This window comes from Populus trichocarpa, chromosome 6 (assembly GCF_000002775.5).
Source record: "Populus trichocarpa isolate Nisqually-1 chromosome 6, P.trichocarpa_v4.1, whole genome shotgun sequence".
Classification (NCBI taxonomy): Eukaryota; Viridiplantae; Streptophyta; class Magnoliopsida; order Malpighiales; family Salicaceae; genus Populus; species Populus trichocarpa.
In genome coordinates, this window is record NC_037290.2 from 8211113 (window position 1) to 8227793 (window position 16681).

A 16681-nucleotide genomic window follows, 5' to 3' on the forward strand; every position below is an offset into this window, starting at 1 on the left:
TGTGATCAAACATATTCTTGGCATGTATACGTATAACTGGCTCCCCCCTGAATGTTTTTGGCCCCGTTCCAGTTTTACCTAAGCGTCTTCTTCTCAGAATATTAAACGCCGCCGGACATTTTTATCACTCTAATTTGATGGTCGAGATGATACAAGGGGGGGCATCCTGTCTTTAACATCTCAATCACACCATTCTTGGCCTTGCTGGATGCTTGAAACAAGAGGATTTTTCAAAGGGTCAAGGGGTTACACGTGGCAAACTCGACAATCAATTACAAGCTATACAAAAGCCTATGGAACCATAAACCTATTAAAATATTCTGGGATTGAATGATAAACTGATTATAAACATCTGTTCGCAACACTTCCAATTATGTAGTGACACGTGTTGCTTATAAAAATGAACAAGGAGACGGAAGGATCAATGAACACACCGAAGGAAAAGAAACTATTTACACACATTTTTGCCCCCCCACCCACACCATGCAGGACTTCTTCTCACCATCTGACCCTCAGCACTGGAGGCTAATGAAATATCTGGCACGCGATTCAGGACGTCAAATCAGTGTTTCAGCAAACAGGTGTTGGCATGGTCGACTGTCACATCTGATGATAAATTGAAGCCATAAACTAGCATCGGTGACATTAACAAATCATTCAGTACTTGTGCAGCCACCAAAAACTACGACATAGTCAACCAGTAAAGAAGTGTGCTTTCATCTTGCTTGAGTGTTGTCATCGGCGTAGATTGAGAATAAAGCATCAGTAGCACCAGCAGCAAGGAGTACCTGGTAAGGATGGAAGGTGAGGCAGCTTACAGGACCGATCTTCTGGGCCATTATGGTTAGGTGGTATCTAATGGAGCCTAATGGTTCACCATTTAGACTGAATAATTTAATAATTTGTTTTGCCGATCCACTGGCAATAATAGGGGCATGCCTATGAACAGCTAAAGCTGTGAGTGAGCCCCTGTGGGCCTTGATCGTGAGATAGGGATCTCTATAATTTCTCATATCCAGGAACTTCATGTCACCAGCCTGGGATGCACTGACAATCTGAAAGAAAACAAGAGAAAAAGAGAATTGTGGCAAGGTAAGATACAAATCCACCAGCAGTCTAAACAAACAAGTATATCACAAAGTGCAATTGTTACCTTTCCAGGATCAAGCCCAGGATGAAAGCCAATCCCCACAACTTTTTCTACATTCTCAGTGTGCGGCCGAGTAGCACAAACAAGCCTAAGATTAGAAAAAATACGACAGTTAAACAGAAGGGAACGCAAAGGAATATATCTTTTGAGCTTGTAATATAAGTTACTGAATAGTCTGGTCTATAATAAGATTAACATATTTCATCATATGATAAAATCCCAAACACGTTCCATCACATACAATCCCATTACTTGTTTCACTGTAAAGCATTAGGAACCAGTATATTTGAATTTGGGATTGTTATCATAAAAAAGGTAGCAACGGTAACAAGCTTATCAAAACGTCAAAAACAAGCAAACATTTATGCCATGCCAGAGCCAGAGGAACACTTTACGAGCAGTGCTTACATTTCAGGTGTTCTGACATCATAGAGTTTGACAGATCCATCCACAAAACCAGCAGTAAATTGACCTCCATGAACTTGAGAAGCAGACTGCACAGATAAACATAAATGAAGATCATTCAACAGATTTGACAAGTTACTAATGATGACAGCAGATATGAAATAAACTACCAAATAGCAATAAATAAAAGATAATTAAAGATGTGGATGCTTGATATGGTGGCAGAAACAATAGTGCACAAAAATTATAAACATTCTTAAATTTGGACAAGATTTGCGATTTACATACATAATCTTTGCCCATAACCAATTTTGGGCATGGAACAACCTTATCCATATGAATTCAATTTGAAGATTCTATTGAAACATGTAGTACCAAGAACTGCAACGTTTAGTCACTGGCTATAGAAAGCAAATTGCTATGCAAATAAGTGGTGAAGGAGAATAATCCTTGATAAGCACCAGAGCAGCACATTAAAATGCTACTCCATGAGAAAACCAGTTCACTTTTATGCCAGGCAACTATGAAGGCTATATTATTCCCAATGAGGCTGATGCAAATACAAAGAAAAAAAAGAGACCTCCATAAACTTTCTATCACTCTAGATAATGTACCAGAGGTCCTATTGTGGAGCTGGGGAACAAGTGAATGTATAAAGGACAATTACAAGGGTGAGAGCTATTGGGAGGGACATGAACTATTTATCCATCATGGTTGGGTAGCACCAAGAGTCTACCATCCGGACAGTCCTTTTGGTTTGCGGCCTCTACCTTTTGCTTTCATGATGGAGAAATTGTCCATATTCAAGATGATACACCATGATTTTTATTATTTGCAGATTATATGATTATAATGGATGAAAACTGTGGCAGGGTAAACTAAAAGTTTATGGAGTATTCTAAAAACACCGCTCTGAGGTTTAAGTAAAAATAAACCAATATATTCCTTGCAACAGCAATTCCAGAAAGAGAAAAAGGTTTATCTACACATTTTGAATACTGGAGTAAGAGGGAAGAAAATTGAAGAAAAAAAAAACCCACACCTAGCACTAATTAGAACAGAACAGAGAAGCAAGACTTTGGATCCAAGGCTGGGTTTCATTCACTTGGAAACAGCTTTCTACAAACCTTGACAAGATTTCTTTTAACTCCGCGGTTTATGATGATAGGGAAAAGCTCTCAAGCACAATCAGTTAAAAATTGAACATCAGCAAAAGACAATGGTAAAATCTGTAAGACAACATTTAATGTATCCAGCAAGCATCATTGTCACAAATGAAAAGAAAGGTATTTGTTAAAGCTCCTATAGCCAATCACACATCTGCATTTTACCACCAATAGGTACATGCGTGATAATGTTTTCTTAGTGTTATTACATAGTAATGATAGCAGTGGTGTTATATGAGAGCCTACCCCATAAAACTTGAACAGTAAAATAATCAGAAAGGAAAAAATGAGGTACAAAAGGTCATGACAATAATAATACGAAAAGAACCATTTTACATTTATTAAAGATATATTCATGCCATCAGAAGCTCTATTATTCTCATTACACAAGTGCCTGAATCATTCTCACATCCACAAGCACACCATAAACAAAAGAACAAAAGAATCTCTTCAAAACTACAATGTTTTAAATTTGCCACTTTTCGTAAATTCTAACTTAGTTCTGCTATTATCTATTGTAGCAAAGAATGATACTACTTTCAAAAACAACCCCAGGAAACAACAAAACTCACCATTGCTGAGACGCTACAATCTGATGATGAAGGAATAGAATGAATAAGCTGCTCTTTATCCAGGTCCCAAAGCATGATGGATGATATCTCACCCGAAGCATACTAGGAAAGCAACATTAAAAATAGAAGAAACTATTATGAACATCACATTACGAATATAAAAACAGTACCAAAGACAAACTTAAGTGAGTATGTACCAGATATCCAGATTGTTGTTGCCAGTCCACAACAGCATTCAAACTCCGCACACCAGGTTTATGACCTTGGATTGAAGAAAATGCAGTGACAAGCTTTTGCTTACCCTTCACAGTGTAGTCTTTCCAAATCCGTATATTTCCATCACCTGCAGCAAAAACAAGTATGGCAAAAATGATTCCAAGCATTCTAATAAAGGACCAGTCTAGCCACCATGAAATGAAATGAAAATCAGTAAAAAAACATTACATGAAGCAACAAGGAGCAAACTGTCATCTAGCTCGTTTACAAGACACAGCTTCGAAACTCCTCTGTCAGGAAAATCATGATTATCAAACCCATTCAGAAGGGTAGCTTCCTCATAATTCCACACCCTTCAAAGAAACAAGCATCACACATCACTCAAGAGATCAATATCAGAGAAAAGATTAAAAATTATTTGCCTATCACCAGGGAAAAAAACAAAAGAATCCGTACTCCAGTTTTTGTTTGCCCAGGCCTTTCTGTAGTATCAGTAGAATTTAGGTAGAATACATGCTGAATTGTTCTTAATAGATGCAAAAGGTAACAGGATAAACAGGACTAAAGATGAACTTAAGCAAGAAGCCAGAGCCACTGAGAAGTAGTTCCTGTTGGCATATTGTACAATGTATGCAAGTTTCCCAACTTTTGAAATCATGACATCATACAATGTCATTAATCTGTGACCACACTTGGCATGTCAAAACAGAGCCCTGAGAAACTAAAATAATACTCCATAAAAGATGTATTGAATAAAGACTGGCTTACCTAATTCGTTCATTCTCGTCAGCAGCAACCACAATAGGAGAGAAAGGCTGCAGCAAGGCTGTCTTTGTACCAGTTTCAAACTTTGTATCCCAGCTAGCAATTCTGTTATTAAGGTTGCTAACAGCTGGCCAAGAAAATGAACATTTCATCAGCTCAACCAAAAACTTGTACAAAAATAAATAAATAAAAGAAGAGAAAAGAAATAGAAAGACACACAAGAGTGCTGACACATTGCAATATGTTCCAGTGCAAATTTTTCCCTTTCTTCCCTTCTAACTAATATTTCTTCAGTATCATCCGGTGTGGTGAGAAGCGGCTTTGAGAAGTGACCACAACTCCAATTGTAGATAGTTGACTGAGGAAGCAAACTCCGCTCTGTGCCTCCAGAAGATCCAACAGAAGCTAAAAGAGGATCAGCTAATCCTGAATCTGGAGAATTCATAAGGTGCGGCCTGAACTCCAAAGAACACACCCTACGCATTCCTGTTAAGTAGCTTGATCGTGGAGGACTGACAGGAGGAGTTCTGAATGTCAAAGGAATGTGACCTGTCAAAAATATTCCAAAATTAAAGATTAGAGAAGATCAAAAGATAAAGGTGCAGATAAATAAGCTGACACAATCACTTGCTTGGAGTGACAGTACAGTCATGGTAAAAAGATATAAAGAGAATTACCTGCATGCATGTCTAACCATGATGATGAACGAGCCAGTCCAGCAAGACTTGGAGATGAAGTTTTGGGACCACTGCTACCAGTGGAATTTACAGATTTTGTCACCACTTGTTCAATCCCAATAATCGACAGTACCCTTCGACCAAGGCTTGCTATGCGTGGAGAAGGATCCTTGGCCAAAGTGCACATAGCCAGCACACACTGGGAATATAATGCATTATCCAGAGGCTTTGGCCTTGAATGGAGTACTTCCCCATTGCTGACAATGTCATTCAATATACCAGAATCAGAATGCAGAGATGAATCATCAGATAATGGTGATCCATGCATAATTCCAGCTGTAGTAGGACTGCTAGTGGAAGCCCTTCCATCTCGAACCACGGATGGGCTGTCACTACCAACTCTTGTCAGAGGGCCAAATTGAGATGAAACAATACTTGCATGTGGCACATACTGATTAGGGTTGGCATGTCCACTACCTGTAGCTTTTATATGGGCCAAAGAAGGTAATGAGCTGAGTAGAGAATTAGACTGAGGTTTCCAATAGGAGGCAGCAATTGACTTGAGGTGCTGTTTGTGGCCAAATGCAAAGCGTGCCAGAGCTGCACAAAGAGAACTGAATTCATTCATGATTCACAATTGTAATCCCAGGGACTTACTAAAACAAACATGAAATAGGAGAAAAAATATGGACTGCCCCACACATCTATACCCCTACACTTGCCCCAGAACTGGTGAAGAAACAAAGTGGACATGAAGAAGCAAAAAGACACCAAACAACATTGCTTTTCACGGGAAAAAAAGTCTTACGTTGCCTCCTAATCTTTGTACAGCCTTTTATGAGTACAAAAACCTATAAAGGTCATTTTGAAAAGTAGGGATCAAATAAATGATCCACCAGAGATATAATTAGCTTTAATAATTGGTGTGCTTTGTCAAGCATGTTAGTAGACTCACTGGCTTTGGAGGATGTATTATTATAGATTTAAGCCCCAAAATTTTTATTTTAATTTGTTGACAGAAGAAAAAAATTTCCCACAGAACAGATGATAACCAAAATTGGGCTGAGAAAAAATGATAAGAGAAGGTAGCGCTTCAGGTATTCTTTTAAATTCCAAAATGTTAACCATGGCGCCAGCGATAGTTGATGCTATTAACCTGCCCCCAACTGAATTATACAAGATAATTGCAATTGAAGGCATATTCACAGCACTAAACTAAAAGAAAGAAAACATAATCGATCAAGTATAGAAATGTTAATAGTTAGCTACACATACCTACAGCAACCTCCGCCCTGACCAGAGGACTTCCATCTGAAACAGCACTTAATAGACTTCTAACAATACTAATTTCAGCTCTAATTTTTTCATCATCATCAAACTCATCATCTCCAGTAGCACCATCCCTGCAGACATCACCCCCAACATCAAGCAAGGTGGCCAGTGCAAATGCAGCAGAAGCCCTAACCTGGAATGAATAGATTATGTAATTAAGTAGTTCAACAAATAAGCAAACTCAAGAAGAACTGCTGAGGATAACAAACTAATAAAAAGGTAAACCTCTGGTTGGGGCTCCAACAGTAGAGGAGCATATATTGCTGGGGAGTCAGCCTGCAAACCTAGTATCTGAGCCTCTGTGAAATCCTCCCACAGCTTTCCCAGGCAGAGGCATAGCCACTGAAGAAACAAGGGTTCAGTTTGTGTGTCATTTGGCACTGAACCTTGAAGGTGCTTCAAGCACACATGAATCAAACCAGCTTTAATACAGGCTTCCTGGCCCCGTCTGTGTCCATCAACAATAACAGCCAAAACAAATGCAGCCATTGCACGCTGTTCTGGATATGCTTCCAAGCTGTCGAGAAACCTAATAAAATATGTATGCCCCCCATCCTTAACAAGATCAACCTGGCATGACTGAGATCCACAAGAAAGAACTTCTTAAGTACTGTTATAGAAAACAATCAAATGGAAAGTAATTCTAATAGTGGTAAAATTTCCAGCCTTGGTAAATTCTTTTGACAAAAGAATAATAGCCACGAGAAAATTGGGAATTAAAGGCAGTAAAATATAGTTTATAGTTGTTAAATTTCCAGCCTAAGTAATTCTTTGAACAATAATGCCACTGTTGTAGTCTTATGAACTAGGAAAATAGTATTTTAGCTACATGCCCCAGAGGCAAAAACTGCACAATATTATTTCAACATTTCTTGGCAGCTTGCCTTTTGATAATTCTTTTCATCACTAAAAATGATCATTTGCACCCTTTCATCTTATGCTAATTTAAAATACAGGTGGAGAGTATTTTACTCCAGTAACCACCACTAGAGACCAAAAAAATTCAAAATATTGTTTAATATAGCACACCATACATGCACCAACTTGTCAAAAAAGTTAAAAAGACCTTGAAAATGTACCTTATCCAGCGCTAGAATTTTTGTCCATATGAATACAAGAATTTGCCTTAGTTCTGGTGTTGTTGTTTGCAACAGCTTCAAAACATATGGAAATATTCCAACAGATAAAGCCTAGAAAAAAAAAACCAAGTCAATCATGCCATGATAATAAAACCCCAATCCATGAGCACTTGTTCATAAAAAAGCTTTTGCACCAAAGAATTCATCAGCAAGTACCAGATCCACTGCCCAGCGTCCCATATCAAGGAATCTCCCTAGAAGCACCAGTGCTCGGAACCGATGACATTGACTTAGCAGAACCTGTATATGAATAAATAAAAGATCTCATAAGATAATAGTTACAGAAAACAGAACAAAAGAAAAGAATTTAGCTAAGACAGGCACAGATGTGGATAAAATCTAACCTAATATAAAGCATTTTACCAGTTTGTTTTTTGTAATTACAAACAGAAGGAAAAAAAGCCACTTATGATTTTCTTGAAATTAACATGAACTAAGTGGCACACACCTGAAGAACAATAGGCAACTGCTCGGGTGGCTTCTTATGTTCAAATCCATGGTCCAACCACACCTCAAAAGCCGTCAGTTGTTCAGTAAAAAAAGGACTCGGCTGAATCAAAAGAAAGGCATGTTGCTTAGACACATTAAATTTTTATGCTTTGGATGGACAAAAGGTAATAATATGAAAAATAAATAAAGAAATTCAGTCTTCCAAAAGCTCATTACAATTGTGGCGGAAGAAATTTCATGCCATTTTATTGGAGCATAGTATCACAATGGAACACACCTGGAATTCTGCATTTGGATCCTCGACCAGAGATGGAAGCTGAGAGAGGCAAATTTCAGCAGCCATATCCCATGCATCCCTGCATTGAACCTTAGTGAAACAGTGATAAATGGATATGTGAACACACTGCAGGGCTGACTAAACAAGTATTTCGTACAATACCACATATGATGCTGATGGGTTGGTGGCAACATTGGATGAGAAATTGGAGAACAATTTGCCGAACGCATAATTCTTTCAGCAAGCAAAAAATTTCTGAACAGACTGGCAACTAGCAAATCTTGCCTGAACAACTTCTGGAAAAGATCTGCAGAGTAAAACTAAGTGTTATCTACATGTAACAAAGAAAGAGACAAATGAAGAACTAAATCAGAGGAAGTGCACATATGAAAAATCAAAAAATCATTTTTTACTAAGAAGAAACTACCACGAGGAAGAACATTCCAAGCAATTGTGTCTGTCACTGCAGTAAAGATCCAGTTCAATTCTCCCAGAAGCGTTTTACGATCATTTTGCCGGCCAGGAATTTTATCAATTAATGAGTAGTCAAGGGAGTCACAAAGTAGTGAACGTCTGTAGAACCTGGGGCACATGGATGAAAACCAAATGATTAACAAGTACTTGCCACAAAAATAATCAATTACCACAACATTTCAGAAGTGAACCGCATGAAAACTCCAAATATCAAGACAACTCAACATAGTACATTTAAATATTCCTTGTAAAGTCAACAGACGACAAAAGAATAGAGGATAATCACAGGCAAGGTATATAAATAGAAAACACTAACTAATGTAATGAGGAGAAAAAACAACATGGAAATCCTTATCCAGAAGTCAGAAAGTTGCTATCTGAAAGAAAAAGAAAGGATGGATTGTAACAATCAAAACTAAAAAGATAAAAGCTTCACCATTTCAATGCCATCTTGATAGGAGTGGTGAGGCATGAAGTGAACACATCAGCAGGAAATTCATCACTTTGTGGCAAAGTCTCGTGTGCTTCACAGGCTGCAAGCAAAATGCAATCCCGCGTGGATCCAGCAGAGCCAGAAGCATTCCAGTCATGAAGCTATTTAAAGAATAGTAACAGCCATGTTAGAATCAGATTACTCAAATTGTGAGATCAAATTTTATGAAACAGCAGTCAATGGTACATAGAAAGAAACTTATAGTGACACAATTGCTGAATACCTCCAGAAATGCATTGACTATCATCCCAGCAGCAGAGCAATCAAAAACATAGATTGACGGTGTTCTCAGCCAGGAATCAAGATCACTGACTGGCAAGGGAATGTATTGTGTATAACTCTACACCAGTGATGAAGAAAATTTTTAGCATGTTAAATATAAAAATGTCTAGAAAGATTACTGTAGCAGTGAAATAAAAAAACTCATCAACTAAAGGAGTAAAAGTAAAACCTTATTGAATAGCCAGATTTCACCGTTAGCAGTTGGCTTTGGAACACCATGTCCATTGTAATGAAACAAAACTCTCTCAGACTTGGCATATTTTCGGCATGTATTACAAAGTTTCTTCACTTCATCAACAGTAGGATCAAGTTGAACCTTGTAGCGAGCCTGTTAATAGATGAACAACGTAAATAAAAATGGAACTATAATTCAAAGAAAGAAGTGTCAAGAATTCCCTCACCTTAGGTTGCCACCTTTCATACTGAATGCTTAAGTTTTTTCCAATTGTTTCAAGAGCTTTTTGAGGTGCCATTGAAAGTGGATCTGCCAAGAAAAAAGAAAATTAGAACCTCAAAAGGGAGGATTTAAATTCATGAATAAAAGGAGATTGTTCTTAGCATTTCTTGATTATGTTTCACTTATTTGCCATGGAGATAAAATGATGGGAAAGTAAATTGGATTTAAATTGTGTAGTTGAAAAATTGCAGTAAGCTCCCAGATTCTAGTACATTGCTTCCTTCCATACATCCAACAAAGCATTACAACTATAGGAATCCAACAGTAAGATAAATAATCAAATAGTAGAGACAAGTTAAGCACCACACAACAGTTTCTTAAAAAGCTAACTGGTCAAAAGAGCCCCTGGACTTTGGTTAAACCCAACTTAACCCCTAACTTTTGTTTTTCTGATTTTGGTCCCTCGAACTATCAGGTCAAAGCATTTGGCCACCTTCGTTAAAAACAGATGGCTGTAATTACCGCCTCCATGATCAACTGCTTTGACTTGATAGTTTGAGGGACCAAAATCGAAAAAAGGAAAAGCCAGGGGTCAAGTTGGATTTGACAAAAAGTTCGAGGGTCTTTTGACCAATTGGCCTTCTAAAAAAAAGTTTATAAACCACACAATTCTAATATTAAAACAAAAGCTTAAGTGAAAGCAGCATACAGAGCATGAGTAGAGAGAAGGCAAATATTTAAAACTAATAGGAGAGATCAGCAGCTCAAAGTGCACCTGTCCAGCACTCCATTCTGGCACAAGGGGATATCTTTATTACATCCGGAGGATCAACACTGATGTTTAAACACAAAACTAGAGCTACATATCCAGTCTTCATCTGCACAAAAAGTTGGGAGCTAAATCAAACACAAGTACATGTGAAGATATAACTTGTAAGCATCTAGAACAAAAATTTACCGTGGTGGCACAACATGGAGATGATAAGAAATATAGCCAGGTACAAAAAACATGATGTCCTAGATATTACCATCCTAGCCATTATCAATGAAAGAAAAATATTACATACAAAGAAAAAAACTTCTTTTGTCAAAAATGCAAGTGGAGGCAATGGCATCCCACAACATGCAACTGCTAAATGCATGCAGTTTTTCTTTAGTTAATAACTCGTTCAATATTTTTCTTTCAAGAAGCTATTTTCGGATATGATTTACTCTTTTTGCTACATCATTTTCTTCTAATCCATCCAAGCAATAAAATCAGTACCCAATTCCTAATACACGTGTTTCATCCACAAGATCTAGTGGCATTTGCCAAAATCTATGGCAATCCTAGGAAAAGAGGTGGTCAGCCCTGTGGGAGCCCTAAAGCAACAAAACCAATTAGGAAATTCATTGTACACTATCATCCCATCTTACAGCAATGCTAAGCTTAAATTGATGCCTTTGGGGAATTTTCAATGTTTTCCCAAAGCAAGGAATAGCACCCCAAAAAGTTGGTACTTTTTGAGCTCAAAAGCGCCAATTCCAAACACACGTTTAATATTATTAGATGTTTGCTAGGCCATAGCAGCAGATAGAGTTAAGAACTAGAGAAGCAAGCTCAAGGCAAAATAAAAATAAAAAGAGAAATCAAAACTGTTCATCAAAAGACTGCTAAGACTGAATCAAGGATCTTCAGGAGCTCTGTAGACATGTTCGTTTCCCAGCAGACAGTCAGCTATGCAGGGCACGACCAACCAACAGTGACATGGTCTATATGATAACCCTCATTGTAGTAGTATTGAAATCTCTTTACTATTTTGAAAGTTAAATGACTTTTTCATCTAAAGTAAAATGTCAAGAAGAAGCAAAAAAGATACTGGCATTTCAATTTCCTCAGCTCACTTTGTTTCGGAAATTTCACAAAGCATAGAACACTCATCAAAGGTCAGACGAGCTGTTACTTTTACTGACATTAGGATTTCTAAACCCAAATTTTCCTTGTATAATTGTTAAGCTAATATGATGTCAAGTAATTGATGGCATACACTTTCTACCAATAAAGCAAAACCCTAATTAGTACTTCTCTATAAACTGTAATTCATTTCCAGGGATGCCATGTTAAATATCACTGGTTTAAAAGACAACCTCTATGAAACATTTACGGAAAATGTCAAGTGCCACAATTTATATTTATATTGAATCAAAACCTCTTCAAACCACCCCCACCCACCAAGAAACCACAGTTTCCAGTGATCACATAACAGCCAGTTGCCAGTGTGATACAACAATTCCTCCGCGTAGCAACACTACTGTAAAACTTCCCCACCCAAACAATAATTTCATCTCATCTCAACAGTTCCATTGTCTATTCATCTAACTATTTTCTTAAAAGTGTTTTTCATTTAATAACTACACAACAACCATAAAAGATCAAATTTTCTTCATAATCATAAATCCACCAGAATGAATAGCTGACAAAAAAAACCCTAGAAAAAACTATAACTCATTCACATTCAATCAAACACTAAAACATAAAAAATAACACAAAACATCAAAACTCAGTATCTTACTCGGTCCTTGGGCCGCCATTTCGAAACGAGTCCACTATCAGACGGACCGGTAGGCACAGAAGCTTCAAATGCCTCGTGTCTAAGCTCACACAAAACAACAGTCTGCGGCAAATACGCCGTACTAGTAGTGGTTGTGGCGGTGGTGCTTGCCGTGGCATTGCCTCCGCCGTAATTACTAGTGCTAGCAGTATCAGAATCTCTATCTCTATTATTATTACTATTATTATTGTCATCTCTTCTGGCTACATCAATAGCATCATCTTCGTGACTTGACGGATAATGATCATAATGGTTCGATACAAAAGCAACTGGAGATTGTGAGGAGAATCTTGACGCCATTAAATCTCCCAATGCCATCCAAATCCCTAAACACGACAATAATATTTACAAGTTTTTTTCTAGAAATGGATATCTGGTTTCGAAACCCTAGCTCCTGGAAGTGATAAAACGGTGTCGTTTTTCGAATCACGAGAGAGGGGGGGGGTTTATTGTGGTCGTGTGTAAGGGTATCTACAGAGGGAGGGGAGGGGGTTAATCAACGAAACCGCTGAACCAGCGGCGCATGGAGATGCGTAAGAGAGAAGAGAGAGAATCCAGCTCGGTGATGTGGTGGTGGTTGTGGTGGTGGGGGGACAGTGTGGAGGCGCAGCGAGAGAGGGAGAAAGAGAAATAAAGTGGAGAGAGGGGGAGAGAGATGATGAGGGAGAATAGGATTGCTGTTCTTGTCTTTCCCTGTGTCTTTTTTAATTTAAATTATAATATAATTTTGTTTTTGTTAGGTTATTTTGATTTTGTTTTAATACAGCAGTGTACACTACAGGGTAATTAATTACAACATCCTTTTGTTGAGGATATTTAATAATAAAATAACGGTTTTAAAATTGTTATAATTACAGCATCTTCTCTTTTCTAATGACTATAATTGTTCACTTGAGATTATTTAATTACTAACAGACAACGAAAACCGTAAATGATATTAAGCATCTCGTAGTATTATACTATTGGTTGATGATTTGGGATTTATTAGAAATATCCAAGTTATATTTTTATACATTTTTTTTATTTTTTTTAAATGATTTCAATATATCGAAGCTGATTCAAGAATTAGTTCTGGAGAGGAGTGTGATTTCAGAATAAAAGAGGAATTTAGCAAATAAAAAATGGAAAGAATCGATTCCAAATTCTTTTCTTTTTTCCCATATTCTCCTCCTTTGGGTTCATAACTGTTATTGATTATTACTCATTATCACTAACGAAATAAACGCTGTGGGTATACAGTTTCACCGTTTATGGCTGGAAAAGTACTTTTCTATCTTTATTATTATTATATTATACTATACTTTAAAACGTGTGAAAAAATCATTGTGCTGGTATTATATACATAAAATATTTACACTATGAATCACATTATAGATGTTCAAAGAATCATGAGGGGTATTATCTTTTTTATTTTATTTTTTCAAAAGTTGTTGGCGTGTGTTGGGTCAGGTATGACTGCCTGACTCAAGACACTTAAAATATTTTTTATACTCTTATTATCTTTTTTACATTTAAAAAAAAATTGTTATTGACTCGCTACGGAACGCGGGCTAATATACTAGTAGTTTCTTATTCCACGTTACCTATTGTAGTTTTAGTTGTTTACAATTCATTTATAAAACTTTATTTTTATTGAGTTTAAGTCTCTAGATATTGTTAAATGTTCAATATGGTCCTTAGAGTTCTTTAAAGAAGTTTGATTTGGTCCCTACAATTTTCAATCTTGAAAGTCCCTATAGTTTTACGTTTTCATGTTTTAATCTTAAAATTTTATTTTCCTAACATTTCAATCCTTGTATGACGTGAAAAGTTCAGCGTGGTCTTTGAAGTTTCTGTATAAGTTCAATTTGGTCATCAAGTCTTGATTTTTATATTTTTGGTTCCTATAGTTTTAAGTATCTATGTTTTGGTCCTAAAAAATTATTTTTTCCACGTTCCTGGATGTTAAGATGCGAGAAAGAAAGTTATCGAAAAAGAAAAATAAGGGAGAAACATTTCGGCCGGATACACAAAAAAACATTTCTTGGTTAAATACAACAAAATAAATGAATAAGCAAGTAAGGATTTTGACTAAAAAATATTATTTTATCATGAATTTAAATTATTAGAATTTTTATGAATATTTATTTTAATTACCTTAACTTTTTATTAAAAAAATCATGATGTTAATAAAAAGACATATTTCATCAAAACAAGAAAAAATTGCATAGATTAGAAATGAGGATTTTGACTAGAAAAACATATTTTGTTATACATAATTTAAATCTTTTGATTCCTTTTGAATATTTATTTTAATTGTCATAGAATTAAATAAAAATGGGCTTCAAAAATGATCATGTTGCCTTCATTATTTTCTCTATTTCACAGTTTATCACATTTATGTTACCCACATTTATAGAATATTTGCATGTGTATATATTTGTTACTATTTACTAAAAAGATCAACCTTTTACTCTAGTCTTTAATTACCATTCACAACACTTTTTATGATTTATTGGTTCATGCATTTTTTTTTTAATTCATTGTATTAAGTGCAAACATCATCCTTTCATCTCTCAATTAATAAATTTTATGATATCAGAAAATGCATCCTTATCACTTATGTTTTCTTCTCTTTATTTGAAATTAACTTGAAATCATGTCTCAATTAACCTTTTTTCTCAATTGCATCCGAATTAAATTATTGATCAAATTGTTATAATTTGTTAGAGAAAGAATAAATTCAACAAAAAATAACCAAAGTGTAAAACAAAGAGAAACTTCATGGCCAATTTTTAAATTTGTGTGAAAAAAGCTCTTTTTAATTCCCTTATTTTCCTTCATCTACTTGTTCAGTCCTTGTAGTTTTTGGAATTTTAGTTTTGGTCCAAAAGTTTATTTATTTTATTTTTCATTACCTGAATTTTTTATAATATAGAGAAAGTCATTGAAAACAACAAAAGACAGAGAAAGTTATTGGTTGATCATGTTCTAGCAACTATAATGGTTGATCTTGGTGTTAAGGAATTTTATTTGACGAAAGGATTTTGATGGTGATGGGTTTTTCCTATAAACATGATGAAAAAAGCAGATTAGGATTCGTTTAGTTATTTTTCAATTAATTTTTGTTTTTAAGTGATTTCGAGGTGTTTTTTGGTTGGTAAGTAGTTTATGAAGATTTTTATAGTGTTTTTGAGTTAAAATAACTTGAAAATTAGGTTTTCTGTGTTAAAAACTTGGACCTTAATATTTCAATCACTAAGGTGACTAGAAAACATTACAGTAGACAAGAGATTGCCTCTCACTATATGCAACCTCTCGCCTTATTCTAAAAAAATAAATAAAAAAAGAGTGGATGATGATGTAAAAAAATCAAGCACGAGCCTAAGCTTTTAATTAAGGTCAAGTACATGGGTCTAGCCTAGCAGGGCGCACCAAGGTGTTTTTTTTTTAATTTAAATTTAATTTTAAAAAATAATTTATTTGAAATATTATAAATATATTAATTTATCAAATTCTAGCCTAGCAAGTCACACCCTTGGATTTTACTAGGCTTTGGTGTTTTTTATTTCTTTATTTCTTTTTTTATTTAAATCAATTTTTTTAAAATCTTTAATTTATTAAGAATTGAAATTTATAATTTTATTTTAATTTTCTTTTCTATAAGGTTATCCAAGTCTCATGATCTATGTCGCAAGTTTGACGAGTGAACTTGAGTCTTTTTTTTTAATGATTTTTTTTTTCAATCTCATCTTTCAACATTGAGTTGATTGAAAATTAGGCTTCATAATTAGTTATGATTTGCTTTCTATGAGATTATCTTAGTCTTATGACTTGGGTTGAGGGTTTGGTAAGTTAACCCGGGATGGCTTGAGTCATTTTTTTTCCTTTTGTAATTGAGTTTATTTTTAATTTCATCCTTGGACATTGAGTTACTTGAGAATTGGGCTTCATAATTTATTTTGATTTGCTTTTTACGGGGTATCTTAGTTTCATAACATATGTCTCGAGTTTGGCAGGTTAACCTAGACTGACTTAGGTTTTTTTTGTTATTTTTTTTCAATTTCATCATTCAAAATGGATTTGATTTGAAATTGAGCTTTATAATTTATTTCAATTTGCTTTAAATAGAGTTATCCTTATTTCATGACTCAGGTCATGAATATGGTAGGATAACTCGTGTTGATTTAGATCAATCCAATATGTTATCATCTCAATTTAAAAAAAAAAAGATATTGCCTTTAATTTTTTCTTAAATCAAACTAAATTTTTGCCATTTTTCCAGTTTGTGTTTAGATCCACTAAGTCAACTAGGT

General features: G+C 35.5%; 1 protein-coding gene across 2 annotated transcripts; it reads right to left on the bottom strand.

The window, feature by feature from the left end:
- Positions 1-308: 308 nt before the first annotated feature.
- Positions 309-13074, bottom strand: LOC7468077 (regulatory-associated protein of TOR 1). 2 transcript variants are annotated; one of them, XM_024604044.2, is made up of 23 exons: positions 12348-13074; positions 10571-10673; positions 9800-9882; positions 9568-9726; positions 9340-9456; positions 9060-9217; positions 8577-8731; positions 8312-8456; positions 8150-8228; positions 7871-7972; positions 7579-7662; positions 7363-7473; positions 6509-6862; positions 6227-6416; positions 4952-5551; positions 4506-4823; positions 4278-4401; positions 3738-3862; positions 3491-3636; positions 3294-3395; positions 1559-1644; positions 1154-1238; positions 309-1055 (listed from the first exon to the last, which is right to left on the bottom strand). In XM_024604044.2, exons 1-23 carry the CDS (start codon positions 12702-12704, stop codon positions 717-719), a joined length of 4122 nt encoding a protein of 1373 aa, XP_024459812.2. In that variant the 5' UTR covers positions 12705-13074; the 3' UTR covers positions 309-716. The 2 variants fall into 2 exon arrangements, with proteins under 2 accessions (XP_024459812.2, XP_002309174.2); XM_002309138.4 differs by having other exon boundaries at positions 4494-4823.
- Positions 13075-16681: the final 3607 nt, after the last annotated feature.

What these genes read in the sequence shown, in the direction of transcription:
- LOC7468077 (XM_002309138.4), bottom strand. Translation starts at nt 12,704, where the DNA reads ATGGCATTGGGAGATTTAATGGCGTCAAGATTCTCCTCACAATCTCCA. An exon ending in AAATCTGGCTATTCAATAAG is followed by an intron (nt 9,457 to 9,567) that starts GTTTTACTTTTA and finishes TCACTGGTGTAG; the next exon opens with AGTTATACACAATACATTCC. An exon ending in TAGTCAATGCATTTCTGGAG is followed by an intron (nt 9,218 to 9,339) that starts GTATTCAGCAAT and finishes TTCTTTAAATAG; the next exon opens with CTTCATGACTGGAATGCTTC.